The 23,117-nt window shown below is 41.0% G+C and overlaps 1 protein-coding gene across 4 annotated transcripts in view; it reads right to left on the bottom strand.

The window, feature by feature from the left end:
* DMD (dystrophin) overlaps window positions 1–23,117 on the bottom strand; it is a 1,698,782-nt gene that overhangs the window by 33,721 nt on the left and 1,641,944 nt on the right. For all 4 annotated transcript variants that reach the window (XM_060087208.1, XM_060087209.1, XM_060087210.1 and 1 more), the window contains 2 exons: window positions 4,522–4,765; window positions 3,534–3,657 (listed from right to left, as the gene is read on the bottom strand). In XM_060087208.1, coding sequence (XP_059943191.1) covers window positions 3,534–3,657; window positions 4,522–4,765 — 368 coding nt within the window. The remainder of the gene's footprint in view (window positions 1–3,533; window positions 3,658–4,521; window positions 4,766–23,117) is intronic.

Raw genomic sequence — 23,117 nt, 5'->3', positions numbered from 1 at the left:
CTAAGTTTGAAATTGTTCTAAATAAGAAGCTAAGGAACCTTTAAACATTGTTTAAACGAACAACTAAAATGTTCTTAAAAAAGAATGATTGATTGGGTAGAAGAAGTTAAGGGAGTCAGAGATAAGCTGTTGGGAAGATAGACTTTGTTCATTTCTAACAGAACATGGGCTTCATTAGGACATCGTCCCATTTTAAAAGACGTATAGAACACACATATGGTACCCAGAGACTTACCAGTGGTATTTCATGGTTTGAGGAAACGCTCCAACTCATTAGATCACCCAGTATGACTTCACCCATATTTCTCTTTTAAAAGTCTTGGGGTTATATATTAAAAGAATGCAACTCTCTACCAGAAAATGGTTCAGCAAATCCCAGCCATATCACATCTCAGAGCTTTCAAGCATGAGGATACACACTGCATTTATTTCAACACCTGTGTGCATCCTGCAAGAAGATCATCTTTTTTTTTTTTTCTTCTTTATGGTGAAAAAAAAAAGTCACCTTTGAATTCAGTCTTTTCATCCAGAGAACAAACTTATTATTAACAACAGAGCCTATCTATTTTACAGTGGCAAGTCATCTCTTAGCCTAACTCGGCCACTGGAGAAAGCACTTCTGTTCTTGCATTCAGTTCTGCCACGATCCTCTCAGCTCCACAAGTTGTCAGGTCCACGGCCTGATATGGACTTTAATTTGGGTGCTTTCATAGGCACGCTGCCTCTTTGCCAGTGTTGACAGGCCTAAATAATTAATGCTTCTAAGCACCCAGGGCTCTGAATCTCACCACTAAAATATGTGACTTCGTTTCACAGGCTTTGCTTACTTCAAAAAAAGGCAAAATCCTGCAGTAGGCATTAACAACAGAGGTACTAGAACTCAGTTATTTTTTGGAATTCATAGACTTTACAAAGGCATATAATATTTTGTCATATGCTGCGCTATCACTTACAGTCCCAACAGGCCCATTAGCTCGACTCAGATCTCATGTGGAGAAAGAGAATCTGATGCCCTAAATCACTGAGGTGTGGTAAAGCTGGGAAAACAACTCCAAACAAACAGTTCCTTTTCCTTCAGAAAAGAAATGAAAGCTGGCTTTTCTACAAGCTTTGATTTCTCTAATCTCAGTGCCCTCACCCACCCTCGTCAACTTCTTGAGGAATCTTTCTCCTTTCCCAGCAACCCTGGCCCCTCCATGATCTCCATGTATAATCAGCTGCAGCTCACTGGGAGGCTGCCTCTTAGACACAGGCGTCACTGGAAAGTGTTTTACTTTCCATGATCCAACTTGTGAATTTTCCTGACCATGGTCCCCAATCCTCCACCATAAAATGCACTCATACCTTTCCTTTATGTCCCATCAATTTGGATTAGGCACTTCACCTCTCTATATTCTACTCTCACGGAAGATCCTAAGGATAAAATGAATTCTTCGATGCACCATGGGACCAGGCGCCAGAGCTTTAAGTGTGAATCAGGGAGTCACAGGTCTCTTCCTTTCTGTGAGGTAAGAGGGTCAAGTAAACCCAGTTTAGGACCCAAGAAAAAGCAAGCATAGAGCATGCAGTGACTCATGCTGGGCCTCAGGAGAGGAGAAGGGGAGGGGCACAGAGCAAGTATTTGTGGCCTTCATCAAACCCCCTATTGTCTAGCCCAGAACAACAAGAAAAACCAGTAAGCAGATGGCTGGCAACCACCTGTCATGGCCCTTTTAACAATGGATTCATTACCCCTGCAAAATACTTTACTTGTTTTGACCTTGTATTTGCCTCATGAACTCCAGTTTTCTTGGCACCCCGTCTTAGGCAGAGAAGACGACTGAAGAACACCACCAGACCTGGCTGACCATTTTGTCTACAAACTTTTTATCTCTGCCCTCAGTGTTACTTGAAAATGTTCCAAAAAGGTCTTTACTTTCCTCGAGCCACACTCATTTTCAAGATTACCTGACCTTTTATTTCAGTGAAAAGACAGACATCTCCAACTTCCCTTCTCTCAGCCACTTCTGAGGAAGCATTTTCAGCTAATGCACTTACAGTGATCCACTGAGCTGTAATTTATTTTCGTTTCGATTGAGCCCTTTTCAGCATTTTGACCTCTTGCACTCATCTTCTTCCTGAAACCTATGCCTGCTTGTGTGGCTGAGCCACACTGACTCCATTTTGTCAGCTCCATCTTGGGCGCACAGGCCTGCCTCCTCCCTCCCCTTTCTGTGTGACTGAGCCTCAGCCTACTCACTAGGACTGTGCCCAAGCCAGACAAGTTCCCTATCAGCTTTTTACCCTTGCCTTCATCTGATGCGAAAACTGGAAGAATGCCTTTTGCTGATGCAGATGGTTAAAGGTCCTGAGGCCACCACCACCCCGCCCAGAGGAGAGGAAAAAGCCCCCGTTTCCATCCGTGCATACATGCTTTGGCCCCTTTAAGTCCCCCTGTACCCCTTTTGGTGGCAGGGAGTGCAGCTGCAAATGTTTCAGGATCACTGTCCACCTGCTCCTACCCTGTATGTAAGCTACCCACAGTAAACTTCCTAATTGTACCTTATGGAGTCGCCTGCTTCGTTTTTTGGTCGTGCTGTTCCTTTTGAATGGAGGATATTACTCAGTAATCCCTCTACGGTAACCTTTCCAACACTACTCCCCACCCCTTCACCCAAACGGAGGTCTTCCCCGAGGCGCTGTAGCCAAGCACCTTTGTCATATGTTTCTCATCTCACCCCTTTCAGCTATCAACTCTGTGGAGTTCACTCTCAAATCTCTCCAGACTGTCCTTTTACCACATTCAAAAGGATCATTATCTTCTTCCAACCAAATCCTCTCCCCTCATTGCCTTTCCTTACATTTTCCAGGCAGTCCCCTGGCCTTGGGTACTCTATTTTCAAATAAGTTCCATAACTTGGCCTTTGTGATTGCCTCCTAACTAGTCTAGTCTTTCAACCTATAAAAGTTTTACTTTGGGGCAGATAAAACTGCCGGAGTACATCTTTTTAGCTATTTTTCACCTGCTAAATGATTTTCAGTGGCTCCCTGACACTGACCACACACCTCTGCCCAATACTCATGTCACTATAATGTGACCCCAACCTTCCTCTGCAGCCTTCCTTCCTCCCCCACCCCACCTCCTGCTTGGACCCTATCTAACTGGACCATTGGCTCCTTCCTGCCCTTGGCGCAAGGCCCTCATCTCTACATCTTCAGTTATGCTATGTACCTTCTTCAACATATGCTCAGTTCCTACTCCATCCTTCAAAACCCTTCACAAATATCAATTTGTTGAAAAGCCTTCTCTGATCTCCGAAATGAATGAAACTTTAAATACCACGTTGCCTTGTTCTGACTAACTGAATAGCCAGTCCTTTGCGGGCTAGGAGTATGTCTTTCATCTTCGTACCCCAAAGGCATTTATGACAATCCCTTGTCCCGAACCGATATTAGATAATTTAGCAGATGATTTAAACCTCTGAGCAAACAGTTCACCATTTCCAGACCTTAAGAGAGAACAAAATCCAGGAGTAGCGCAGACAGACACTTACCCATGGATTCCGAAGTTTGACTGCCCACCACCCGGAGCAGCATAGGCTGGCTGCTGTCTGACCTCTGAAGAGACGTAGAAGGAGAGGACACCGTTGTACCATTCACCTTGGCCTCTGCCTGGGGCTGAGGCATTCAAAAGAAAAGAGAATTATTTTTCATAATAAACACGCAAACAAATATATACCTATTGCAGATGCTCAAGACTCAGAAATTATGACTTTTCCTACTTAGAAACCTCCCAAAGGTGGTTAAATTTGGGAAATTTCACTGTTGATAAGATCCATGGATACTGTCTGTGTACCTGAATTGTACCCCCTTCTAAGTTTGAAAAACATTACAGCTATGGTGGAATACGATATAGAAAATCATTAGCCTAAATAACCGAAAGATTTAGAAGGTCATGTGAGAATGGTGAAATCATATGAGACCACAAAAATGTAGTGGAGAATTCTTATTTTTGTGAAGTATTAAGGAACAAGATGGAGAGAACATATCTCAAAATTTTAAATTCCCAGAAAGCCAGGACTATGTGCAGGTAAGGCCTCCCACAATGCAATATCTGGCTACATTTTCAATGGAGACTTAAAAAAATTATGTTTTAGGGATTATCAAAAGAAAAAACCCAAAGGCATACCAGAAAATAAGACTAATTGGGAAAAAAAAAAAGAGTTCCATTTCAAGAGGTAAAATTTTCACTTTGAGATAACTAGTGGAAACCTTTCTGTATTTTTTTCCCAAGATGAATTTTAAATCAAATAAAAGACATTTTTGTAGGAAACAATCTGCAACAACTATAAAATGACATGCTAGTTTTTCCTCCTCTTCTTATATCCCTTGATATCTAGCCCTTTGCTAGGCACATACTAAGTAATTAACAAATCAATACTTGTTACAGTTCTGTAAAGGACTGGGAGTTCTAGTTTTTAGTTTGAAGAGGGGAAAATGATGTTTTGTAAATATCCCATGTTACAGAGAGGTGGCTCTCACTTGCTCCAGCAGCTGCCTTAGCCTATGTAACTGTGACTCCAGCTGTTTATTGTGGTCTTCCAGGATTTGCATCCTGGCTTCCAGGCGGCCTTTGTGTTGACGCAGTAGCTTGGCCTCAGCAATGAGCTCAGCATCCCGGGGACTCTGAGGAGAGGTGGGCATCATTTCAGGAGGGGACGGCAGTGGGGAGAGGCCTTTATGTTCATGCTGCTGCTTGAGACGATCATATTCTGCTTGCAGATTCCTGTTCAGCATCAAAGAAGTGGAAAAGAAAAACAAAACAAAACAAAACAAGAAAATTGAATATCATCACCAGATTTCTTATAAAATGGCAGAGAGATACATCTGACCACCACCAAACACAATAGCAAGCAAAAGGGAGGCACTTAATGAATGGTTTTTATGACGACAATTTTAGCGATGCTAAAAAAACAAAATAAAATTTGAAGCGTCTACCCGGAATATGTGAGGGGAGATGCTTTTCAATCTTCTATACTCAAAGCCTTACTAGTGCTATGTTTACATAATTAAGCAGCAAAGGAGTTAATCATTTTGTAAATATTTCCTTATACTGTCATGAGATTATGATTCTTATACCTCTAGCAACACTTTGGTTTGCTTAAAAAACATCATCAAATATTTTCAACAGCAATGTGTAAGAACATAGTAAGAGTGTACCCATGTACCCACCGCAGCGCTTTAATAAATTTAACATTTGCCATATTTTCTTCAAATTTCTTTGAAGAAATAAAATATGACAGTTACAGCTGAAGCTTCCCCACAGATTCTCCTTACTATGATATCAGTTCCCGGCTCACCAATGCCCCCAAGGAGATAATGCCATCCTGAGTTCCACGTCCATCATTACCACGAATGCATCCACACATACTGGCTTGCTGAGATTCGGCTTTTTCTACCCTACATAAATGGCCATTTCATGTGATTCAGTCTAATAGCATTATTTTGCATGTTCTTAAACTTTATGTTTAAGAACTTTGTTTAAGCATGTACATACCATTCTAAGAGTTGCTTTTTGCCTTCAACACCGTTTTGGAGATTTATCCATGTTGATAATAGTTCATGATTTTAACGGCTGTAAGGTATTATTCTGCTGCTTGAATATGCCAACAACATTCTCCTCTCAATGAACATTTAGGTTGTTTCCAACTTGTCACTATTACAAACAGTGACGCAATGAACTTTTGTCTACCTGTCTCCTTGGATACCTGTTTAAGAGATCCTTTACAGAATATATGTAGATGTAAAATTGTTGGGTTCTAGCAACATCTTCAACATTGCTACACATCACCAGACTGCTCTCCTCAGAGTTTTTATACCAATTTACTCTCCCACCAGTAGTGAGTGAGATTTTCCATTTGGTCACATCTTCATCAAATACTTGGTGTTACCAAACATTTAAGTTTTGGTTGACGGGTATATTTTAATGAGCACATCTCTGACTACTGGTGAGGCTGAACTTTTTCTGTTTTGGCCGTACCGTCTGGCTTGTGGGATCTTAGTTCCCTGACCAGGGATCGAACCCACGCCCTTGGCAGTGAAAGCGCAGAGCCCTAACCACTGGACCACCAGGGAATTCCCCGACGCTGAACTTGTTTTATGTTAGTTGGCTTTTCATGTTTCCTTACCCATTTCCCTACTGGGTTGTCTTTGTCTTATTCACGTTCTGGATATGTTCGAGATGCTTATCCTTTGCCAGTTATATGCACAGCAGATATTATCTCCTACACATATCTTAGCATAGCTGATCTTTAACTTTATTCTTGGCATCTTATTGTACAACAATTTTTAATTTCAAAACACTCCTCCATGTTTTCTGCTTTTTATGTTTTAAGAAAATCTTCCTTACACCTACATTTTAAAGTTCAAAATTTTGTTTTACACAGTTAGGACTTTACCCAGAATCTTTTATGTTTGGTATGAACATAAAATCTAATTTTACTATCCCCACATAGATAACTTATTAAGCCAGCCCCATAGTCCACCTTTTGTCCACTGATTTCTATGGCATTTATATAATACATCAAGCGTCCATAAATACACAAGTGTGTTTCTGAGCTCTCCAGTCTCTGCTGTTGGTTTATCTGTCTGTCCCTGTGCAATTCCGCACTATGGCTTTAAATACATTGTTGTCTGGTAGGCCATCTCACTCCCACTTTGTTTTGTCTTAAAATTTTCTTGGCACTTCAGACCTCTCTGATCATTCCTATGATTTTAGTGTCAAGATTTCATATTTCAGGAAAATCCTTGTTGAAATTCCGGGTTTGAATTACATTGACTGTATAGATTAAAATGGGAAGAGCTGACTTCGTGTTATTGAGTCTTCATAACCAGGAATATGGTGAAGCTCTTCAGTTATTCTAGTCTCCTTTTATGTCCATTAACAATGTCCTGGGACTTCCCTGGTGGTGCAGTGGTTAGGAGTCTGCCTGCCAATGCAGGGGACACGGGTTTGAGCCCTGGTCCGGGAAGATCCCCCATGCCGCAGAGCAACTAAGCCCGTGCACCACAACTACTGAGCCCATGTGCCACGACTACTGAAGCCTGCGTGCCTAGAGCCTGTGCTCTGCAACAAGAGAAGCCACCGCAATGAGAAGCCTGCACACTGCAACGACAAGTAGCCCCTGCTCGCCGCAACTAGAGAAAGCCTGTGCACAGCAACGAAGACCCAACACAGCCAAAATTAAATAAATTAAAAAAAACAGGGCTTCCCTGGTGGCACAGTGGTTGAGAGTCCACCTGCTGGTGCAGGGGACACCGGTTCGTGCCCCGGTCCGGGAAGATCCCACATACCGCGGAGCAGCTGGGCCCGTGAGCCATGGCTGCTGAGCCTGCGCGTCCGGAGCCTGTGCTCTGCAACGGGAGAGGCCACAACAGTGAGAGGCCCACGTACCACAAAAAAAAAAAACAATGTTCTGTAACTTCCTGTGTTTTTCCTTTAGCTTTTAGGTTGAATGCTTAAATCATTTTTCTTATTTTTATGCTTTTTAATAAACACACATAGGGGTATAGATTTCCTTCTTGCTTTAGAATTGCTGAGTATACAATTCCAACGGAGGACACCTGTTATTTGATACCCAGCAAATGAGCAGAACTCTTGATATCTTTCTTCCAGTTGTGATGAATACCAAAATAAGATGACAGATTTCTGTGGTTCACAGATGGTATTTCATCGGGTTAGAAAATGTCCTATCCACAAATATGGGAGATGTCTATCTATGAGAAGAGACGTGAGAGGCAAGTGGTGAGCAGGCAAGAAGAGTCTTCCCATTGTCCCTCGGGGATGGCACGTCTTCCGAAATGCCTAGTTTCAAAATGCTGGATCTCTGCACCAAAGATGATTTTATTTCAATCCAATCAATTTTTTTGGTTTGTTTTTGTTTAAAGCTCTACCCTGTACCTAACGTTACAAGTTTTCTAGGAATTTGTTTAAAGTCATACAGGAAAATCAATCTATGATCTTTTTCATTTACAGGAATATAGTATCCTATCTGTATTGATTGAAATCCTATCTGCTATCAGTCTTCAAGGAGAGTTATATGTGCAGTTTGTTTCATAGCCATCTGCTCTGACAAAGCAGTAATAAGAAGAAATTCATCAAAATAAGTTTACCCTCAGCCAGATTCTACACATAGGTCCTCTGGGTGTGAAACCACCATAAGTAGTTGTTCACATTAATTAAATCCAATTTCTGGCCGCTTAACTGACAGTCATCGAAATGTTTCCGTGAACCTGAAGCAGCATCCAATGTTCACAAGGTTTTATTTGATAGGAATTATCTTCTATTTTTTTTCCCTTGAAGTGTTCACTAAAAGAAATCCACCTTCATTGAAATATCCCAGTTGGTAACACCTTTTTATGTAGAATCCTATTCAAGACTTTTCTTTCTACCAGAGTGGGTCATCCATGATGTTCTTTTTGAAAACATTGCTTTTACACATGGACTTCAGGACAGTACAACAAACGATTACTATCCTCCCACTTACTTTTCACAAAGTTACTGACAGGAGACCACCTTTTCCAGAGACGTCTTCCTCTGGGTCTAGTTTTCCACAGAGCTCTGCTTTACTGAGTTATTTATAAGTGCCCTTGTTCAGAAACCATGGTTTAATACATACAAGACACTGCACTTCTGTTTTTTATGCTTTCCACTGAAAAACAGAAAAAGCTCATTTGAATCAGCCAGGGCTTCCCAAAGCTGAGCTGTAAAGAATACCAATTGCTCTACATAGGCCTTTCTTGCCTTCCCAGATGTTTGAAATTTCTCTCGGGAGACCATTTCCTTAAAGACCCACATCATTCTTCAGTTTTGGAAGATTCTCGGCTCTTACTGCTTCAAGTATTGCTTCTCTGCCATTTCCTCCATTCTCTCCTCTGAAACTTGTACTAGGTATATGTTAGAGTCTTGTGGTCAATTCCCCATCTTTTTTTTTTTTTTTTTTTTGCAGTACACAGGCCTCTCACTGTTGTGGCCTCTCCCGCTGTGGAGCACAGGCTCAGAACGTGCAGGCTCAGCGGCCATGGCTCACGGGCCCAGCCGCTCCGCAGCATGTGGGATCTTCCCGGACCGGGGCCCGAACCCATGTCCCCTGCATCGGCAGGCAGACTCTCAACCACTGCGCCACCAGGGAAGCCCCCCATCTTTCTTTAATTGCTTATTTATATTTATCTGTTTTTCTTAATGCTGTGTATAGTAAAGTCCTCAGAATCATCTTTTCAATTCCTTATCTTCTCTGACTGGGTCCAGCCTAGAATTTACCCTATTGAGTTCAGTAGCTTCAATGATGATAGTTTTTCATTTCCAAAGATGTCTTTTTCAGATCCATCTGTTCTTCATCAATTTCTGTTTCTTAATTTGTTATTTGAATAAATGGTATTTCCTTATTTATGTCTTTGAGCATCTTAAGTGTACTTACAATCTTTGTTGGACTGTTTTATCATTTTATTTTCATCTAGGCTTAATTCATCATTTGAAGGTCAGTTTGCAGGGGCTATCTCAAGTCTGCATGTGTTTTGGATTTTGGTTTGGAGACATTTTGAAAGGGATACAGTGTGTTTTCTGCTATAGTTCGTGTTTGAGTGTTTTCCATTTTACCTCTCTCCTTCTGAACTGACTGTTCTCTGTCAAGTGGTTTTTTATGGCTGTTTCCTCTCCGGCAGCAGGGTCTCAGGGCCTCTAGTCTAGGGCTAGATCTTATATTGGTAATTTGAAGCTCCTACATTGAGTGATATGAATGCAATTATTGCTAATTTCATCACCAGGCAGCATGGTTCAGGTCCTGGCTTCAAGGCTGTGATGCTCCCCTTCGCAACCATACTTCTCACTTCTTCCCTAGGTTCTATGCATTAGGTCCATGGCTACATATAAGCTGTACTCCCCTGTTGCAGTCCAAATGGTTCTCTTTTTCATCTTCCTTTCAAATATGAGTCAGTATGTGTCTGTCTCTCTCCAGGTGTGTTTTGGCAGGACCCTGATTTCAAATCTGGCTCTGAGCCCTGACCTGGTGAGGAGAATTTTAATTCCTGTTATTCCAACAGGAGTTTGAAAGTCCACTGACCAGCGTGTGAGCCCCACACACTGCTCACCACGTCCTGCACTCCCCCTCCCCCCAACTCCCCATTTCTGGTCCACAGAAATGTTCATCTTGTTTTCAAGCCCAACTATGGCTTTTTAATTTTTTTCACTCCATATATTACCTACCACTGCACAAATGGTAGGAGAAGAAGATGCCTTAAAGCAAAAGCTAACATTATCTTAATCAGAAGCCCACCAGGACATGTTGATTTTGTAAATGTACGGTCAAGGTTCCCACAGTACTCGTTCAAATCTAAATTTACCAGAACAGGGCTCAGTGAACCAAACAAGTGACCTTCCCTAAACAAATATGTGGCATACGTCAAACTTCTATTGAGCTCAATAACAAACTTATTTATTTTGAGGGAATAGTTTTTTTCCTGAAGCTCTGAGGCAGGACAAGTTGTCACGCCAAACGTTTGAAAAGCCAGAAATAGCACCCGAAATAGCTCAAAAGGAGGTACCTTGGACAGAAACCAAGTAAAATACGAAGTTCTTTGACTTGAGTCTAAATTCTCTTTTACAGGTATTTTTAATTTTGATGAAGATTACCAAGAAAAACTGATGTTCAAAGAGTTGAATTAGGGCTTCCCTGGTGACACAGTGGTTAAGAATCTGCCTGCCATTGCAGGGGACACAGGTTTCAGCCCTGGTCCGGGAAGATCCCACATGCCGCGGAGCAACTAAGTCCGTGTGTCACAACTACTGAGCCTGCGCTCTAGAGCCTGCGAGCCACAGCTACTGAGCCCGGGTGCTGCAACTACTGAAGACCATGCACCTAGAGCCCGTGCTCCGCAACAGGACAAGCCACCGCAGTAAGAAGCCTGCGCACCGCAACTAGAGAAAGCCCGCGCGCAGCAATGAAGACCCAACACAGCCATAAATAAATAAAAATAAAAATTTTAAAAAAGCTTTAAAAATAAAAGAGTTGAATTAGAGATAACTTTTACTAAACATTTCCTAATGAATGTGGTCATGGTTACAGAGCAGTGTTAGGGGTTGGGAAATGAAGCCAGTTAGCCCTTATGAACTAAGTCATTTTCTTACATTTAAAAACTTCTGTGCCAGTACCTTTTAAAGTACATCATAATGCTGGATTTTTTTTGGACGCAGTATTTATAAAGCCCATAGGGGATATCATTCCCATAAAAGATCAGTGAGATACCACTGGTTCCAGGGTGAGTCATTTTAAACCTTAAACACAAGTACATAATCTGCTCATTTTAACAGTTGGCTGTCAATTTATATTGTTTGTTACAGATATATATTTTACTTTTCTTGAAGTTATACATGTACATTTCACCCCTATTGATTCTCTTAATTGTTAGACGGTATTTGTGGAGTCATTTCAACATAGATGAATATATGTCAGGGATCAGACAATAACTCCACAGAGGATCTGTTTAGGTTCTTGATTATCTTGTAAATTATATTTCTCTGGTAGCTCCCTAAAGAACACTAATTCAAATTCACTTCACATGATTTCTGTCACCACAATTTCTTCCTGCAGCCAGTCTTGCTAAAAAAAAAAAAAGTCTCCCATCCATTATTAATTTCTTATTCTTCATAGAGCTTAAAAAAATCCCTCCATTCTACAACTGTGCAGCTGTATCTGATTAATTTTATGTCATCATGTGTATAAATGTGGCTGTCCAGATACAAATTTACATTAAAAAATTTTTTTTAACTAGCTAATGGATATAAGAAACAAATCAAAAAAAAAAAAAAAAAGAGAGAAATCAAATTGGCCTTACCTCTACCTGCTGAAAACATGAAAGCACCTGGTCCCTCTAGCAATCATAGCAAGCTACATGCTAGTTATAATAAAGAACACTACAACAATCTTTGTGTAATTTCTATTAATTTACTGATGTCAACCAAGTGTTTTCAATGTAGGTCATGTACTCTTTAAATGGAACTTCTGTACTGTGTGTAATTATATAATTGAAGATCATTTTCCAGTGATCACTGTCTTAACAAGTCTTATAGATTAAACTGTATATCAAAGCATGAGCACACACAGGATCCATTTCATAAAGTGGGAACAACTACAAAGGTCTGCATCTAAAAAGATTAGGCCCAGAGAAATCTAGCTTTACTCTCATACAGTGTTAAAAGCAGCTAAATCATATCCACCAATCTGGATTCAGGCAAATGTAGTAAATCACACAGAACTATTACAGCAACTATAAATCTAGCAAATTAGCAGTTTCTAAAAAAAAAAAGGGAAAGACAAATTTCGCAGGCGTGAGGTATTTTAAAAACTGGAAATTGCACAGAGCCTTTTTCAATTATAATTAAAATATTTAAAGCTATACTGTAAAATTTTATCAAACACAAAGTCAAAAATACCCCTAAACTAGATGGAAAGAGACATTAATATGCCTTGGCACTACCAGTGTTAATTATGGAGCCGCTCACAGGGTGGGAAGTAAAAATATGCATATTTTAGGTCTGCCTTAAGCAAAACAGTAAAAATGGCAGGAACCCCCGGGCTCTTGTTTCTAATCCTCTTCTCTTAACATTGTCCCCTTGTAATGCATGTAGAGCTCTTAAATTCCAACCCCTTTCCTACTGAATAAACCTTACTGGGATTTTATAATAATGTACCATTTCTTCCAGTGATATCTGCATTTAAGAGCGATGTTGAAGCGGGACTTCCCCGGTGGCGCAGTGATTGAGAATCTGCCTGCCAATGCAGGGGACACAGGTTCGACCCTGGTCCGGAAAGATTCCACACGCAGCAGAGCAAGTAAGCCGTTGCACCACAACTACTGAGCCTGTGAGCCACAACTACTGAAGCCCCGCGTGCCTAGAGCCAGTGCTCCACAGCAAGAGAAGCCACCGCAACGAAGAGTAGCCCCCGCTCGCCGCAACTAGAGAAAGCCCACACGCAGCAACAAAGACCCAAGGCAGCCAAAAAATAATAAATAAATAAATAAATAAATAACTTTGTTTACAAAAAGTGATGTTGAAGCAAGTAAAGAAAAATACGGTAATTTTTTTTTGGACACATTGCTTTTTTGGTGCCTTTTATCACCCATGGCGGAGGTGGGAATTGGAACAGGGTTTGAGAGCACGGTTCTGGAGTTAGAAAGACCTTGATTCACAGCCAGGCTCTGCCAGCTGCTGAGGCTGGGCAACTGACCTAAGCACTCACCCCACCAGGAGGTTCAGTGAGCCAGTGCAGTCTACACTCTCTACGTACAACTTTGTTAGAATCAGACCCAGCCCAATCTAAGTGTTCATAATTATTATGACTTCTTTCTCTATATTGTGTACTCTTTGGATTTGGAACCTCAGGTGTGCTGAAAGCTTCTTACCAAAGGAAAGCACTTAAATTGTATGAAATAAAAGCAATCTAATAACACCCACTGAACTTGGCAGAAAATATATATATATATATATATATATATATAGAGAGAGAGAGAGAGAGAGAGAGAGAGAGGGAGAGAGGGAGAGAGGGAGGGAGGGAGGGAGGGAGGGAGGGAGGGAGGGAGGGAGGAGAGAGAGAGCGCGCGTGAGCGCTTAGAAACTGATTCACCGTTTGCTCTCTAATTCTTGCCCCCCCTCCCCAGTCATGATTGTAGCTACCCCGGAATCTGGGAATTGTATATTTTCCATCACCTGTGCTATAGTAAAGTGTATCACAGCTGAGCATCTGGGCCAAATGAAATCACTGAGCTAAGATCACTAGGATGAGATTTCCTTAGATTTCACCAAATCTGCTGGGCATGTGACTGAATGATAAAATGTTGTCCATAGATTACTGCTGTAGTAAACTCTTCAGACCAAGTCTACAGGGTTAATGTACTTAGATATACTCTATTCTCAGGATTTGCTCGACATCGTGATCTATATCTTGCTTGAGCTCCATGAGACAGAACCTGACAGTATTAATGGGCTTTAGTTTTGTTTTTTTTTTAAATCTTCAATGAGTGAGATATTTTTTCACAACTTCCTGATCAAGGACTAACACAGTATTGTCCAAGAATAAATGTATTAATCAAAAGTTCAAAAAAAAAAGAGTTCAACACAAGAAGAATTCATTTAAAAAACTCCTGTTATACCTGGAAATAAAGCAGACAGACAAAAACCCAAGACAAATATGACTGTGACTAGTCTTAACCATACAAAAAGCATACTAGGACTGGAAAGGTTTTAGAAGTGAGCAAGTCTAGTCTCCAGGAATAGTACCATTGGGAAAAGTGTGTTTCAATTTTCAGACAAATACAGTAAAATATTAAACTTTCATTGTTTGTGGTCAGCAAAAAGCTGTAACAGCCTCTAGGAGAATCATTATTTTAGGCTTTGTGTGTCCTGGCTTGAATCCCTCACGAGTAGTTAAGACTTGGCCTTAAATTCTCCCAGTAAATTTATCTTGATGGCCTGTTTTTCACTTCGTGGCACGCACTGCTATATACTCTTGCCATATTTGATCCTACGGTCTCCTCTGTTACAATGACAGAAACTACAGAATCATTTCTTTAAAGTAAGTCCCAGTACTCGTGCACAAATGTTCATGGCAGAATTATCCATAATAGCCATAAAGTGGAAACAACTCAAATGTCCGTGAACTGCCAAATGAATGTTTTAAAATGTGGTATTTCTATACGATAGAATATCATTAATAAAAAAGAATGAAGTACTAATACATGCTACAACATAGGTGTCCCTTTAAAATATTATGCTACGTGAAAGAAGCCAGTTACAAAAGACCATGTATTGTGTTATTCCATTTATATGAAATGTCCAGAATAAGCAAATCCATATAAACAAAGAAGATTAGTGACTGTCTAGGGCTGGGGTGCGGCTGTTTTGGAAGAAATGGAGAGTGACTGAAAGTGGGTACGGGGTTTCTTTTTGGGGTGAGGAAATTGTTCTAAAACTGCTTATGTGACGATGGTTGCACAGCTCTGTGAATATACTAATAACCAGTGACATATACACTTTAAATGGGTTAATTTTATGGTATGTGAATTATACCTTGATAAAGCTCTTATAAAAAATAAGTTCTAAATTCAAAATATTATTTCTCACAGCAAAAAAGATTATTTCCCCAATGAAGTCAATAATTTTCTAATGCTCTCTCCTACCATGGAGGAATCAAGTTTAACCCGTGTACATAAGAGAAAGACGGTGTGTACATGCCTGCAGAATTATGTATGCAGACACTTCTCAGTATTTTCAGACAATGAATTTAAAAGAGAGCCCCAAAATAAGCCCAGGAAATGTTCAAGTCTGGGTTAACCTAAACAACTTCAGTGTTTTCAGTCCAGTGGGAAATGATATAAAAGACAGCCCACAGAGTGGGAGAAAATATTTGCAAACAAAGAGACCAACAAGGGATTAATCTCCAAAATATACAAACAGCTCATGCAGCTCTATGTCAAAAAAACAAACAACCCAATCAAAAAATGGGCAGAAGTTCTAAACAGACATTTCTCCAAAGAAGACATACAGATGGCCAAAAAGCACATGAAAAGACGCTCAACATCACTAATTATCAGAGAAATGCAAATCAAAACTACAATGAGGTATCACCTCACACCAGTCATAATGGCCTTCATTAAAAACTCCATAAACAATAAATGCTGGAGAGGGTGTGGAGAAAAGGGAACCCTTCTACATTGTTGGTGGGAATGTTAATTGGTGAAGCCATGATGGAGAACAGTAGGAAGGTTCCTTATAAAACTAAAAATAGAACTACCATATGATCCACAGCAATCCCTCTCCTGGGCATATATCCAGAGAAAACCATACTTCAGAAAGATACATGCACCCCAATGTTCATAGCAGCACTATTTACAATAGCCAAGACATGGAAGCAACCTAAATGTACATCGACAGATGAATGGATAAAAAAAGATGTGGTATTATATACAATGCAATATTACTCAGCCATAAAAAGGAATGAAATTGGGTCATTTGTAGAGACATGGATGGACCTACAGTCTGTCATGCAGAGTGAAGCAAGTCGGACAGAGAAAGACAGATACCATATGATGTTGCTTATATATGGAATCTGAAATAAACGATACAAATGAACTTACTTACAAAACAGAAATAGAGTCACAGATGTAGAAAAACCAGCCAAGAAATCTGGCAGGGGACAAGAAAACTCCAAAGGACATTTATCCATTAATTGAATCAACATGTAAAGCCTACACCAGCACTATAGAGAGAAACATATGCGAGACAGAGTCCCTTACCCTTCAAGAGCTCACCTTCTAGCGTGTGGGATATTGTTTAGCTCCAAGGTGACAAACCTTACACGAATGCAAAAGGACTGGGAATTGTGCTCATTGTTTAAGCTAAGAATATAGGTTATTTCTATCTTTGAAATAATCACTTTGATTAACTAGGAAATTACAGGAAAAGGATATGGGTTTACTTATAAATTGTAGATAGCAGATGGAGTGGTACCAAAAGGTAACCCAGAATTTGGAGATACAGAAAAAGGTCAACTTTAATTATCCACATAGCAGGAAAAAAAAAAAAGGGTCTGGTCATCTGCAGAAGTCATCCATTTACATAAGTAATACAAACCAGGAAACCATTTCTATCTGGGCTACTGGTGGAGAACTGGGCATAGCCAGTTACAATCAAGTACACCAGGAGGTCCTTGGTCTTCTTTCCACACGTGTTCTCTTCCTAAGAGGACCCTGTCCTCTCCCTAGGCTTCCACCTCCTCTACACCCATGACCCGACCTCCCCAACCCATTATTCCTCAGTCAAGGCTTCTCTTCTAGACTCCAGACCTGTCTTTTCAAGGCTCCTGGATGTCTCCATTAGCCATGGGTTCTGTGAACTTACACTTGCTAAGTACCAAGCCACACAAGATTCATCACTGATCCTTCCTCTAACAGTTCAGTGCCAGAAAAGGAATCAGCTTCCTCAAGTAGCATTACACAGGACCATACACTAGCTACACATCTTCAAAATGTATACCTTAATCTGTCATTGAGATGACTGTTACACCTGCATTCCCGCTAATATCTTCCCATGGGTTGGTAATACACTTTTATATCACAACCCAGGAGAGGCCTCAAGTAACAACTGGCCTTCGCATCTAACAACTTAGGAAGCAAAATCCAACAGTAATTGTTATAGAAGCAAAAGTTCCTGTCTTTGGTGGACATCCATCGCAATTCAATCAGTTAACAACAATTAAGAGCTCCATATAGCAAATTAATTTTGTCAAGTTATTGGTGGAAATGCTTTTTTGTGGCTTGATGGGAAAGCCAGGTCACTCACAGTGGGATGTTCCACAAAAAGACCTCATAGAATTATCTATTCTTACGGGAGATGATTTAATACCTATCTTTGAATTTTTCCAGACTAAATCATTTTGGTCTCTGGGGTTGTAGGGCTTTACTACTGGAGAAAATCAGAAGTTACTTTTGTGAGAAAAATCCAGGTTTCATTTTAAGAGACATTAGTACAGACTTGTATTTCTTACCAAAGTGAGTTCCACAGAACACTACAACTGGGCTGAGGTCAAGTATGTGTAACCAACATTGGGTTAAACAAAGCTAATCATGTTCCTTCTGCACTCTTCAATGCAAACGCAAATTAATCAACACTTTCCAGTACAAGCACTTCCAAAAGTTTATCTGTCCTTAGAATCAGTATTTTTAGAGTATCTTAGAGGTATGCTATAGAACACATTTTGGGCAATAGTGACCTTTATCCATGGAGAACTGTCATCATTTCTCTGGTCTTTAATGGCAAGCTTTCCACAATTATCAAAGGCTACTAGAAGCAGCCACATAAAATTTCCTTCAGTCTTTGTTATAAAAATATTGATAAGGAGACTAGCCAGTAATCACACCAAGCATTAACACTGTTTAAGAGTCCAGGAATGCCTGAGTTTGAATCCAGGCCCTATTCCTTACTAGCCGTGTGACGTGTCCTTCATACTCTGTGTCATGGAGTCTTTATTTGGGAAACAGCCTCTCGTTCATAGGGTTGTTGTGGGGATTGAACAGGATCTTACATATACTCAGAACAGTTTTGGTCCACAGCAAGCACTCAAATGACAGCTATTTGTTTTTGCTGTTACTGTTATTTAGAACCAGGAAAACTATGCTGTTTCCTTAGAAAGTTTCACGGTTCTTTCATCCAATATCGAGAGATAGACAAATCATTGTGTCCTCTTATTCTCCCTGCCTGTAGGGAACCTCAAACTAAATTTGAAGCTCAATTATATCAACTAAGCTAATCCCCACTATGTTCACTGATTTACTATTTCTACTACAGGAATCTTACTGCTATGTTTTTTTTAATCCTTTTTGGAAAGTGAATACATAAAATCAATATAGGAAATTTCCACTTGAATCTCCTTGGGCAAACAGAGCTCAGTATGCACAATACATAGTTCTTTTTCTCTATCCATTGACCTTGGCCAATCAGTAGCTTTTCTTGTGTGTGCTATGTTGTTGTTGATATTGTTTTTTAATGACCATTTCCCAGTTCCCTGATAAAAAATTTCATACTGCCCAATTCCTCCCTCTCCCATCTCCCCTGGCCTCATTCATCCAGCGACTTCCCATTTCTCTATCCCTTCTTCACTTGCCTAAGAGATCCTTAGTTAAGAACCTGGCCACGTTTCAATGAACTGTTGCACTATCCTTCTACCAACCTCCATGGCTTTAGCTCCCTGCTTACAATTATTTTGCTAAATCTTCTCCTCCTCACAAAGCCTTCACTGTTCAACTGCTTATAGGATACAATCCAAACTCCTTTGTCTGACATGTAAAGCCCTTTAAACAGTGGTCTCCACCTACCATTCCACTACTCTCTTGTTCTCTTCATCCTGTGCTCACCTACCATTCCACTACTCTCTTGTTCTCTTCATCCTGTGCTCTGGCCACACATAACTCACTGCCCCAATAGTCTGCAAGGCTCAACCTTACGCCCTCTCTCAGTCTGGAAAACTCCTATTCAGCCTTTATGTTCACCTCCCTTTGTGAAAGTCTCCCCAATCTCTCTGACAGAATTAGTCATTCACCTCTGTGCCCTCAGAGCACTTGTAACACTGGGTTATAATTAGTTGTTTATATTTTATTGTCTTTTTATTAAAGTTTGAGCCCCATGAGGGTAAGAACCAAGGCTTATTCCTTTTTGTAGTCCTGTTTGAAAAACACATTAAGCATTCACTAACTAGCTGTTGAATTGAATGGAATGATATCCTCAGGCCTGGAAAGTAACTAAAGAAAGTTAAGACTACAGTCAGTTCTACTGTAGCAGGATGGTCTGGTAACAAAAGCCAAAAGAAGGATGAGGGTCTTCATGGAGGATCTAAAAAGGGAAACTGGATTGTAAGAACTTCAGCTTTTATCCAGCTTGCTCTAGGAAGATGGCAGCTGTACCAATAAGTTGTGAATACTGTTATCACCAGAGGGGCACTTCAGTTTTTCTGTGGTATGAAGCAGTCCTCATGACTATCCAATTTCCTATGCCAAGATCTAAACTCACCAGACAAGTTTTTGTTATGATTTCCAAGACATCTAAGACAGAGGACCCTAAAATCGAGTGATAACTCTAGTCTTTAAAAAACATATTCCCCATTTAAATAGATTATTTGCACTTAAAACTTCATGATGTTGTCCATCAACAGATGAATTGATAAATAAGATGTGGTGTGTGTGTGTGTGTGTATATACACACACATGTGTATATACACACACACACAATGGAATATTACTCAGCCATAAAAAAGAATGAAATAATGCCATTTGCAGCAACATGGATGAACGTAGAGATTATCATACTAAACGAAGTCAGACAGAGAAAGACAAATATTATATATTTCTTATATGTGGAATTTAAGAAATAGTACAAATGAACTTATTTACAGAACAGAAACAGACTCAAGTAGAAAACAAACTTACGGTTACCAAAGGGGAGGGGGGGAGGGATAAATTAGGAGTATGGGATTAACAGATACACATTACCGTATATAGAATAAACAACAAGGAGTTACTGTATAGCACAGGGAACTGTATTCAGTAATGGAAAAGAATTGAAAAAAATGAACACATACATATATATCTAAATCACTGTGCTGTACATCTGAAACACAATTTTGTAAATCAACTATACTTCAATTAAAAAAAAGATTATAGGGCTTCCCTGGTGGCGCAGTGGTTGAGAGTCTGCCTGCCGTTGCAGGGGACACGGGTTCGTGCCCCGGTCTGGGAGGATCCCACATGCCGCGGAGCGGCTTGGCCCATGAGCCATGGCCGTTGAGCCTGCGTGTCCGGAGCCTGTGCTCCGCAACGGGAGAGGCCACAACAGTGAGAGGCCCACATACCGCAAAAAAAAAAAAAAAAAAAAAAGATTATATACATGGCTACCTGTATTCCAAGTTAAATTTTGTGTGTTTACAAAGAATTTATAATATGAATATTCAAACTGTCTCTACTGTGAAAAATAAAATTTTCTTCTAAAAAAGAAAACCTCATGCTGCTCCCTGAAAAGGTTTAAGGCAACGTTAATACATTTAGTATAACACGACAGTTAAAAAGAGGGAGAACTCGGGTCATCCATCCACAAGCTTCGATTAACTCAGGATACACTGAAGGAAATGTAGTTATTGGGTGGCTTAGTTAGAAACGGAGCCTCGGAATCATGGTGACCCCGCCCCATGTAACTGTCATCCCTGCCTGCGTAGAGCGGGGGCGGTTGACTCCTGCACAGCTTATTAAATGCAGTGGGTATGCCCTTCAGCTTCTATTCATACGGCAGCTTCTCTGGCCATGAAAGACCTTGTCGGTTTGATTTATATGAGAAAAGTAGCTCCCTTTCTCTAAAAAGGCTCTGTAGCCCTGTGTTTTGGGGGCTTGTATTTCCAAGTGGCATGAGGGCCCAGATTCACTGACTTTCTCATATGCTACTCTTTTCCCCCCAATTCAACTTAAAAAAAATGTGTAGGCCAGCTATGAGAATCAGTCTCTACTAGTTCCCAATGATGTGTACTGGACAGTTAACATTCACTGTTATCTTCCCCACCCCCATTCCTTACCCCGGCTTCGTCACCTACAACATGATTTTCAGAGGTGGCCCTTCTCCCGTTCAAAACCATGCCTCCTCCTGTGTCCTTGTGCCCCCCTCCCTCTTGCCTCCTCTGGGAAAATGCTATCATTCCCAAGCTCTCTTCCCCTCTTCTTCTGGCATATTCCTCCAGCGTGTGTAATTAGGGATCTTTAAGTAGAACGAAAAGACCAGAGTGAACACTACATGGTACTGTGTGAAATAATTCCAACAACCACAAAAATATTTGCAAATATTTGCGTATGTAGAGAATATCTGAAAGATTACACGAGAAAGCAGTAAAGGGGGCAGCCCCCAGCGCTGGGCGCACTACAGCCAGGGGACAAGGTTGGAGAAAGACTCACTATCTTTATATGCCTTTTAAACCCTTTGGATTTCATATAATGTGCATGGATTACCTATTAAACAATAAAGGGAATTATAGAAACATTTTAATGTTTACATCTTCTAGAGTTTCACCAAGCCCATTGTTCTCCTTCTGCCACGTGCTCCCTGGGTAGATAAACTGACTCTCAGTTTCGACTACCAGTTATGAGCTGGGACTCCCAGATCTGTTATCTCTGTTATCTGTTATCCCCTCCTTCGAGCTTCAAAGTTCCATTTCCCACCGTCAGATATTGTCCGTGGGTCTCCTGCACCCCGTTCACCATCTTCCAGCTACCTGACCTCGAGGAACGCCCTCTGTAAATCCTGCTGAATTGAAGGATGATGACCCTGCTGCTGCTCCTCCTGAGTTGTCAGTCCCAGCTGCCAACAACCGTGGTCTCGCCCTGCACCCGCCAAACTGGGGTTCATTCCTTCCCTCCCCAGATCCACCCAACCAGCCAGCCAAACAGCCCGGCCCCTCCCCTCCCCTAAAATATGCCTCAGATTCAGCCCATCCCCCCCATTTCTATTACCCTCCTGTAGGCCCTTATCATCTCTTTCCTGGGCTTCCATGCTCCCTCCCCATCTGACTTCCTTCTTCCAGGCCTGTGCTTTTCAAAGTCCCCCCAACCTCCGCCCAGCTGCCCAAGTCACGCATGTAAGTGTAAGTCTAAGAGCATCACTCCTGGCTCACCCCCGGGAGGCTCCCTGTACTACATGAGGAGGCCCCTACACAGCACCACATTGCGTCCTTGTCCCTCCCCACCTGGCCTTGCCGACCTGTCCGGCTTCATCTCCTCCCATTTCTGGACTTATTACAGAAGTCGCGCAACTGTCTGCGGTTTCCCAAGCATCCTGTGCTGTTCCTCCCTGACACCTTTGTTTATGCTCCTTGCTTAGCTCAGAATGCCCACTCCTGACCCCCTTCGGCTTCCCTTCATCTTGGCCATCTCCTCACCATCACGTGAGACTCACACAAAGACCTAAGGAAGGAACGTGGGATAAAGACGTCCTGAGACTGTGAAGATTGAACTGTGAGCCTCGGGCCCAGTCGTAACATCATTGACAAGGGAAAGCAAAAGGATCATGATCTCCAGCTAGTTTAATTCAGTGGTCTAAGTAACCGATCTAGAATTTCTTTGAAAACAACATTAACAATCTTGCCTAGCCACTGGAGGAATGAAAAGGATCAAGGGAAAACTCAAACTTAGGCTGCATCATGACTGGTTGCCCAACAACAAGACATATGAAAGGTACCGAGTAGGTACTAAAAATTCAGAATCCTCTGTCATCATAAAACATCTACTAACAATTTTAATTAACTTTAGACTTCACAGTAAATCAGCTTAGTATTTACCCTCTTTTTAGACTTGGGAACAACCTAATCAATTTGATGCGCAGGCAGCAGAATGACAATGAGGTTTTGTCTCTCATAAAGGCTACCTTTTCATTGCTAGGGTCATACCTAGAATTTCAGAGCAAGTCTGAGTTCATTTAGACAGTGCAGAGAAAAATACATCAAAATTTGTCACTACAGATTTAAGTCAGCAGATTGCAGGCTGTCATGTACGCAGGAAAA

The sequence above is a fragment of the Mesoplodon densirostris genome, chromosome X, assembly GCF_025265405.1.
Source record: "Mesoplodon densirostris isolate mMesDen1 chromosome X, mMesDen1 primary haplotype, whole genome shotgun sequence".
NCBI lineage: Eukaryota > Metazoa > Chordata > Mammalia > Artiodactyla > Ziphiidae > Mesoplodon > Mesoplodon densirostris.
Note: the sequence above shows the minus strand (reverse complement) of the source record. Positions and strands in the feature narration are given on the sequence as shown.